The sequence below is a fragment of the Daphnia magna genome, linkage group LG1 (assembly GCF_020631705.1).
Source record: "Daphnia magna isolate NIES linkage group LG1, ASM2063170v1.1, whole genome shotgun sequence".
NCBI lineage: Eukaryota > Metazoa > Arthropoda > Branchiopoda > Diplostraca > Daphniidae > Daphnia > Daphnia magna.
Window position 1 is genome coordinate 14,630,632 of NC_059182.1, and position 9,684 is coordinate 14,640,315.

The 9,684-nt window shown below is 36.2% G+C and overlaps 1 protein-coding gene across 2 annotated transcripts; it reads left to right on the forward strand.

The window, feature by feature from the left end:
- The first annotated feature begins 418 nt into the window (after positions 1–418).
- Positions 419–3,640, forward strand: LOC116916942. Of its 2 annotated transcripts, none has more exons than XM_032922272.2 (8): positions 419–711; positions 790–936; positions 1,009–1,125; positions 1,190–1,442; positions 1,529–1,719; positions 1,790–2,777; positions 2,850–2,983; positions 3,055–3,640. In XM_032922272.2, exons 1-8 carry the CDS (start codon positions 582–584, stop codon positions 3,303–3,305), a joined length of 2,211 nt encoding a protein of 736 aa, XP_032778163.2. In that variant the 5' UTR covers positions 419–581; the 3' UTR covers positions 3,306–3,640. The 2 variants fall into 2 exon arrangements, with proteins under 2 accessions (XP_032778163.2, XP_032778164.2); XM_032922273.2 differs by having other exon boundaries at positions 1,532–1,719.
- Positions 3,641–9,684: the final 6,044 nt, after the last annotated feature.

The following is a 9,684-nucleotide window of genomic DNA, read 5'->3' on the forward strand; positions in this document are numbered from 1 at the left end:
AGTATGGCGGCGCAATTTTGTAAATGTCTTTTATTGCAACTTTGGGGTTTTTGCGAGTCATGGAGAGAAGGTGGCCAAAACATTTCAAAGAAACCTTCACCTTTAGAATTCGTAAGTACTGTTAGCTTAAATTAAAAAATTTTTTAGGGTTCGCCTTATGTTACGATGGCAGTTTAAGTCATTCCGAATAGGACCTTTTTATAGATCAGCTGTACATGACCGGATGCCAGTTCAGTGCAAAGACAAAATTTAATCATGGTGCTATAGGATTATGAAATTGGACAGACGGGGCCCTTGTTCGATTTCGGACCTATTCCGGACTAATTGGATTACCTTATTACGGATTCCTCGTCCTCCGCATGCGCAGTAAGTATGTAGAGATACTAGACCGATGGCTCGTCTGACGGCGTTGTTCAAAAGTCTTGATAACTAATTCTTGTGTGAATATGCAGGAAGTTATTGGCACTACGAAATTGGTGAGCGTCACATTCGCTTGATTCGAATTAAAGCTGTCTGTTACCTAAACTGTTCCAGCCAGCTTTCTAGTGAATGTTCGGGTGGAGGTGTTTCTCCGGTTCTCCATGAAGCCCATCTCGCCATTGATTGTTGTGACGCTTCTTCTGACCACGAGGATTCTACAATCCCTCGGTGATCAAAACCAGCATGTGAGCGAGTGTTCTAAAGAATCCAGTTTAGTTTACGAGGAGAAAGGTGACTTTGACACTGTCCATTCCCGCATATAGATTGTAATCAAAATGCATCACGTTTCCCTTGGCGTTATTTTTTCAGGTGATGTTACGGTCACCGTCCTGCTGGACCTGACACAGGGTCCGCAATGCAATCAGAAAAATGCTGCATCCATGCAAAGCATGAACGGGATTTTGCAAACTTTTCAAACACTCAACTCGATTCAGTATTTAAAAGATCTAAAAATTGGTAAGGCGTTAAAAAACAAATAGCTGCGCGCTTCTTTGGAATTTATGATTGACGATTATCAATGTGTTATAGGTATTCGAATATTTGACACATGTGGTCAGGAGAGCATAGCGCTGCAAGCTGTCTTGGAAACTGCTCTTGAGGCAAATTTAACGCACGGCTATTCATGCAGAGTGGGCGTTTACTTAGGTGCTGATATTATTTACCAATAACCGTTTATTTGATTTCATTTGTTTTTGCTCTTGCCTTTTAGGTTTCCTTTTCCCAGTTCGTTCTTATCCCTCTGCGGTACAACTGCTGTCTGTGCTAAATTTGCCTGCCACTGACATTTCATATTGGCAAACAACTTCTCCTCTTGATGCTGTTTCGGATCTCCTCGTTCGACTGCGATGGTCTTCGATCGCAGTAATTAGCCAATCTAAGCAAGCGTTGCTCAGTTTTTCGAAAAAAGCTGGCGAACGTAGTATCTGTATAGTGGCGCAAACAGTACTTTCTCCTATTAATAGGCAAGCACTAAAGCAAGTTTAACCCAAAAAGAATTCCAAAATGAAGATAAGTAAATTCATGTTCCGCTATTGTTTTTAAAAAAAAGTAGGACGAAAGAAATGTCAGTTCGAGCCGTTCGACGATCAAAGCGATCCGGGTCAAAAGTTTACCTTTTGATTGGCTCCAGTGAATTCTTATTAGCCGTTCTTCCGTATTTTCAAGCAAACAGCACGACGGGCTCCCACTACAAATACGTGCTCGTGGCAGCCGATAACTGGAATTCAAATTTTACGGAAGGTATTTGGGTCATTTGGATGGCTTGATATGGATCAATCAGTATCATATCTGTGTGCTTTTCCTACTGTAGAAGTGGCTGCGATCGCCCAAGAAGCTTTTATCATTCGCCCACAAAGAGTGCTAACGGACGATAATGTCTCAGCCCGAGTCCTGTATTCGCTGATCAAGCAGTTCAAGAATCATTTATCAAGCACCTGCAGCGACAAAATAAACGCTTGTGATTTTGAACCTCATCACTTGATAAAGAAGACCACGCTCGCTGAAGAGGATCTACGAATTCTTAAACTTTCCACCGACATTAGCATCTACAACGAGCTATTTCCTGTCACCTATGTGTCAAAGAAGAGTGGCAAAGGTCCGCAAACTATCGTTGAGGTTGGCAATATCCATGAGGATAAGTTCATTCCTACACGAAACATGGACGTTGTACGAGAAGAGATAACGGAGTGCAAAGATTGTCTGTGCACAAATGTGGATTCTTCCTCGGGCTTTATCTTCCAGCTTAGCACCGAGTTACACATAATCATTATTGGCTCGATTTCTATCTTAGGCATCTTATTGACCCTAACTGGCACGATGTTTATATTTCATATTCAGTGCTGCTCAAATCACGAAGATAGATCTGGCAACTTCATCTTTTTACTCTTAGTTGCTATCCTCCTGCTCTTTTTGGTCAGCTTCCTTTACCTTTTTGTACCTAGTAACGTCCTCTGCCTAGGCCGTGTTATAGCTTTGAGTGGAGCTTATACTTTTTTTCTGGCCTCAATTTTTTCAACCGCGGCTACAAGTCTGGTGGGTACTCGGCCGGATGACAAGTCTGCCCGACTCTGCATTCAGATGCTTCTTTTCGTTCTGGCAATCAGTGTCCAAGCTCCAGTTTTGACATATGAAACACTCTTTCGCGACGACACTCTACAGATCAACAAAATTTTGACTGACTATGGTCCAAAAACGGAGTGCATTCTTGATGATTTACTGTCGCTCAAGCTATTTTTGTACCCAACCCTACTACACGGGATGGTCAGCTTAGGAAGTCTAATCGTCATTTATCATCACTGGTAATTAGAACTCATTAAAATACCCTAAAACCGTTTGTATTTGTAAATAATAAAGAATTTCTGTATTGACAGGCACGTTTCAGCCATCAAAATCAACCTCAGCGTATCTTCATTGATCTGTTTATTGATCAACATAACGTGGAGCGTTTTATACTTTCAGATTGGAAATGAATGGCGAGATGTCATCATTCTCGCAGGAATCCAAGGTTTCCTTTTTTTAAGTTTTCAACTTTTGTAAGTTCTACAGTATTGTCCTATATTAATCCTCAACATATAGGAAATGCTTTCGTCATCCTTTTTGGAGTTGTCCTTCCAAAAATCGTTATGGGTTTACAAAACCTTCACCATTCTTTTCCTCCAAAAACATGGCAAGTTGCGGGTAATGCCAGCGATCCGGATGATCAGGCGAATCCGTCGCCCACACCACCTCCTATCCGTCCAAACCAACAGCACATTTATGCTATTCCCAGCGAGTATGATCGACGATCATCAGATTCAGATTACGACAATCGTAATACAGTCATGTAGAGAAATCAAGGAGGGATTAAGTTGATTAATATAATTAATTTATAATTTGCGATTACGGAGAGTTCCCGTTGTAAAGTGCAAACGGCAATTTTCTGCAAGAAATAAAAAGAATGCTAATTGCATTTTTTAAGAGCTTATAAAGAAAGCCATGCAGATTCAAATTCCAAACGTCCTTCATTCAAGAAATTTAGAAGCGTGCTTTGTATGTCCACACTTGGATACTTTCTGATCTATTACAGTTACTCTTTTGCCATGTCCTGGTTACGACAGAAATTCTGATCACAAATTGGATTAAAAAATATACAAACTTTGAATTTCAAAGAAAACTGCGAAAACGGTTTGAATGCTCAAATTTTACAAAATCGCAAAAATGGCAAACCATTAAACGACAATAACGAAAATTACGTTGTTTTGCGCTGGGATTATAGTATTTGAAAAACACATTAACTGCTGTTGCTTTACGCTGAACAGAGTTGTAGCGCTAACAGCAATTTTGGTTCCAATTTTTTTCCACAACGATTGCTTAGATTAGAAAACGACTTTAAATTTTGAATCTCCATTCAATTCTGATTGTACTGGGACAATTTCTTTGAATTCCAAGAGATGTCGCCTTTTTGCGGATTTTGACAAAAGTGGTAAGGGTATAGCCTTCCCACTTTTTCAATTTTGGCAAAATTCTAGATATAACTTAAAATACCTGATTTCGATTCTAAATTGAACGAAAATTACAAAAATAGACGTTGTTTTTACATGGGCCTTAGAGTTTCTGAAATAACCGTAAAAAACGGTTGAACGAAATTGTTGCGCTACAAGCAATTTTGATCCTTCTTTTCCTGAACGATTGCTTAGATTAGAAGACGACTTAAATTTGGAATCTCCATTCAATTCTGATTGTACTGGGACAATTTCATTGAATTCCAAGAGATGTCGCCTTTTTGCGGATTTTGACAAAAGTGGTAAGGGTATAGCCTTCCCACTTTTTCAATTTTGGCAAAATTCTAGATATAACTTAAAATACCTGATTTCGATTCTAAATTGAACGAAAATTACAAAAATAGACGTTGTTTTTACATGGGCCTTAGAGTTTCTGAAATAAACGTAAAAAACGGTTGAACGAAATTGTTGCGCTACAAGCAATTTTTGATCCTTCTTTTTCCTGAACGATTGCTTAGATTAGAAAACGACTTAAATTTGGAATCTCCATTCAATTCTGATTGTACTGGGACAATTTCATTGAATTCCAAGAGATGTCGCCTTTTTGCGGATTTTGACAAAAGTGGTAAGGGTATAGCCTTCCCACTTTTTCAATTTTGGCAAAATTCTAGATATAACTTAAAATACCTGATTTCGTTCTAAATTGAACGAAAATTACAAAAATAGACGTTGTTTTTACATGGGCCTTAGAGTTTCTGAAATAAACGTAAAAAACGGTTGAACGAAATTGTTGCGCTACAAGCAATTTTGATCCTTCTTTTTCCTGAACGATTGCTTAGATTAGAAGACGACTTAAATTTGGAATCTCCATTCAATTCTGATTGTACTGGGACAATTTCATTGAATTCCAAGAGATGTCGCCTTTTTGCGGATTTTGACAAAAGTGGTAAGGGTATAGCCTTCCCACTTTTTCAATTTTGGCAAAATTCTAGATATAACTTAAAATACCTGATTTCGATTCTAAATTGAACGAAAATTACAAAAATAGACGTTGTTTTTACATGGGCCTTAGAGTTTCTGAAATAAACGTAAAAAACGGTTGAACGAAATTGTTGCGCTACAAGCAATTTTGATCCTTCTTTTTCCTGAACGATTGCTTAGATTAGAAGACGACTTAAATTTGGAATCTCCATTCAATTCTGATTGTACTGGGACAATTTCATTGAATTCCAAGAGATGTCGCCTTTTTGCGGATTTTGACAAAAGTGGTAAGGGTATAGCCTTCCCACTTTTTCAATTTTGGCAAAATTCTAGATATAACTTAAAATACCTGATTTCGATTCTAAATTGAACGAAAATTACAAAAATAGACGTTGTTTTTACATGGGCCTTAGAGTTTCTGAAATAAACGTAAAAAACGGTTGAACGAAATTGTTGCGCTACAAGCAATTTTGATCCTTCTTTTTCCTGAACGATTGCTTAGATTAGAAGACGACTTAAATTTGGAATCTCCATTCAATTCTGATTGTACTGGGACAATTTCATTGAATTCCAAGAGATGTCGCCTTTTTGCGGATTTTGACAAAAGTGGTAAGGGTATAGCCTTCCCACTTTTTCAATTTTGGCAAAATTCTAGATATAACTTAAAATACCTGATTTCGATTCTAAATTGAACGAAAATTACAAAAATAGACGTTGTTTTTACATGGGCCTTAGAGTTTCTGAAATAAACGTAAAAAACGGTTGAACGAAATTATTGCGCTACAAGCAATTTTTGATCCTTCTTTTTCCTGAACGATTGCTTAGATTAGAAAACGACTTAAATTTGGAATCTCCATTCAATTCTGATTGTACTGGGACAATTTCATTGAATTCCAAGAGATGTCGCCTTTTTGCGGATTTTGACAAAAGTGGTAAGGGTATAGCCTTCCCTTCCCACTTTTTCAATTTTGGCAAAATTCTAGATATAACTTAAAATACCTGATTTCGATTCTAAATTGAACGAAAATTACAAAAATAGACGTTGTTTTTACATGGGCCTTAGAGTTTCTGAAATAAACCGTAAAAAACGGTTGAACGAAATTGTTGCGCTACAAGCAATTTTGATCCTTCTTTTTCCTGAACGATTGCTTAGATTAGAAGACGACTTAAATTTGGAATCTCCATTCAATTCTGATTGTACTGGGACAATTTCATTGAATTCCAAGAGATGTCGCCTTTTTGCGGATTTTGACAAAAGTGGTAAGGGTATAGCCTTCCCACTTTTTCAATTTTGGCAAAATTCTAGATATAACTTAAAATACCTGATTTCGATTCTAAATTGAACGAAAATTACAAAAATAGACGTTGTTTTTACATGGGCCTTAGAGTTTCTGAAATAAACGTAAAAAACGGTTGAACGAAATTGTTGCGCTACAAGCAATTTTGATCCTTCTTTTTCCTGAACGATTGCTTAGATTAGAAGACGACTTAAATTTGGAATCTCCATTCAATTCTGATTGTACTGGGACAATTTCATTGAATTCCAAGAGATGTCGCCTTTTTGCGGATTTTGACAAAAGTGGTAAGGGTATAGCCTTCCCACTTTTTCAATTTTGGCAAAATTCTAGATATAACTTAAAATACCTGATTTCGATTCTAAATTGAACGAAAATTACAAAAATAGACGTTGTTTTTACATGGGCCTTAGAGTTTCTGAAATAAACGTAAAAAACGGTTGAACGAAATTGTTGCGCTACAAGCAATTTTGATCCTTCTTTTTCCTGAACGATTGCTTAGATTAGAAGACGACTTAAATTTGGAATCTCCATTCAATTCTGATTGTACTGGGACAATTTCATTGAATTCCAAGAGATGTCGCCTTTTTGCGGATTTTGACAAAAGTGGTAAGGGTATAGCCTTCCCACTTTTTCAATTTTTGGCAAAATTCTAGATATAACTTAAAATACCTGATTTCGATTCTAAATTGAACGAAAATTACAAAAATAGACGTTGTTTTTACATGGGCCTTAGAGTTTCTGAAATAAACGTAAAAAACGGTTGAACGAAATTGTTGCGCTACAAGCAATTTTGATCCTTCTTTTTCCTGAACGATTGCTTAGATTAGAAGACGACTTAAATTTGGAATCTCCATTCAATTCTGATTGTACTGGGACAATTTCATTGAATTCCAAGAGATGTCGCCTTTTTGCGGATTTTGACAAAAGTGGTAAGGGTATAGCCTTCCCACTTTTTCAATTTTGGCAAAATTCTAGATATAACTTAAAATACCTGATTTCGATTCTAAATTGAACGAAAATTACAAAAATAGACGTTGTTTTTACATGGGCCTTAGAGTTTCTGAAATAAACGTAAAAAACGGTTGAACGAAATTGTTGCGCTACAAGCAATTTTGATCCTTTTTTCCTGAACGATTGCTTAGATTAGAAGACGACTTAAATTTGGAATCTCCATTCAATTCTGATTGTACTGGGACAATTTCATTGAATTCCAAGAGATGTCGCCTTTTTGCGGATTTTGACAAAAGTGGTAAGGGTATAGCCTTCCCACTTTTTCAATTTTGGCAAAATTCTAGATATAACTTAAAATACCTGATTTCGATTCTAAATTGAACGAAAATTACAAAAATAGACGTTGTTTTTACATGGGCCTTAGAGTTTCTGAAATAAACGTAAAAAACGGTTGAACGAAATTGTTGCGCTACAAGCAATTTTGATCCTTCTTTTTCCTGAACGATTGCTTAGATTAGAAGACGACTTAAATTTGGAATCTCCATTCAATTCTGATTGTACTGGGACAATTTCATTGAATTCCAAGAGATGTCGCCTTTTTGCGGATTTTGACAAAAGTGGTAAGGGTATAGCCTTCCCACTTTTTCAATTTTGGCAAAATTCTAGATATAACTTAAAATACCTGATTTCGATTCTAAATTGAACGAAAATTACAAAAATAGACGTTGTTTTTACATGGGCCTTAGAGTTTCTGAAATAAACGTAAAAAACGGTTGAACGAAATTGTTGCGCTACAAGCAATTTTGATCCTTCTTTTTCCTGAACGATTGCTTAGATTAGAAAACGACTTAAATTTGGAATCTCCATTCAATTCTGATTGTACTGGGACAGTTTCATTGAATTCCAAGAGATGTCGCCTTTTTGCGGATTTTGACAAAAGTGGTAAGGGTATAGCCTTCCCATTTTTTTTTGCAAAATTCTAGATATAACTTAAAATACCTGATTTCGATTCTAAATTGAACGAAAATTACAAAAATAGACGTTGTTTTTACATGGGCCTTAGAGTTTCTGAAATAAACGTAAAAAACGGTTGAACGAAATTGTTGCGCTACAAGCAATTTTGATCCTTCTTTTTCCTGAACGATTGCTTAGATTAGAAGACGACTTAAATTTGGAATCTCCATTCAATTCTGATTGTACTGGGACAATTTCATTGAATTCCAAGAGATGTCGCCTTTTTGCGGATTTTGACAAAAGTGGTAAGGGTATAGCCTTCCCACTTTTTCAATTTTGGCAAAATTCTAGATATAACTTAAAATACCTGATTTCGATTCTAAATTGAACGAAAATTACAAAAATAGACGTTGTTTTTACATGGGCCTTAGAGTTTCTGAAATAAACGTAAAAAACGGTTGAACGAAATTGTTGCGCTACAAGCAATTTTGATCCTTCTTTTTCCTGAACGATTGCTTAGATTAGAAGACGACTTAAATTTGGAATCTCCATTCAATTCTGATTGTACTGGGACAATTTCATTGAATTCCAAGAGATGTCGCCTTTTTGCGGATTTTGACAAAAGTGGTAAGGGTATAGCCTTCCCACTTTTTCAATTTTGGCAAAATTCTAGATATAACTTAAAATACCTGATTTCGATTCTAAATTGAACGAAAATTACAAAAATAGACGTTGTTTTTACATGGGCCTTAGAGTTTCTGAAATAAACGTAAAAAACGGTTGAACGAAATTGTTGCGCTACAAGCAATTTTGATCCTTCTTTTCCTGAACGATTGCTTAGATTAGAAGACGACTTAAATTTGGAATCTCCATTCAATTCTGATTGTACTGGGACAATTTCATTGAATTCCAAGAGATGTCGCCTTTTTGCGGATTTTGACAAAAGTGGTAAGGGTATAGCCTTCCCACTTTTTCAATTTTGCAAAATTCTAGATATAACTTAAAATACCTGATTTCGATTCTAAATTGAACGAAAATTACAAAAATAGACGTTGTTTTTACATGGGCCTTAGAGTTTCTGAAATAAACGTAAAAAACGGTTGAACGAAATTGTTGCGCTACAAGCAATTTTGATCCTTCTTTTTCCTGAACGATTGCTTAGATTAGAAAACGACTTAAATTTGGAATCTCCATTCAATTCTGATTGTACTGGGACAATTTCATTGAATTCCAAGAGATGTCGCCTTTTTGCGGATTTTGACAAAAGTGGTAAGGGATAGCCTTCCCACTTTTTCAATTTTGGCAAAATTCTAGATATAACTTAAAATACCTGATTTCGATTCTAAATTGAACGAAAATTACAAAAATAGACGTTGTTTTTACATGGGCCTTAGAGTTTCTGAAATAAACGTAAAAAACGGTTGAACGAAATTGTTGCGCTACAAGCAATTTTGATCCTTCTTTTTCCTGAACGATTGCTTAGATTAGAAGACGACTTAAATTTGGAATCTCCATTCAATTCTGATTGTACTGGGACAATT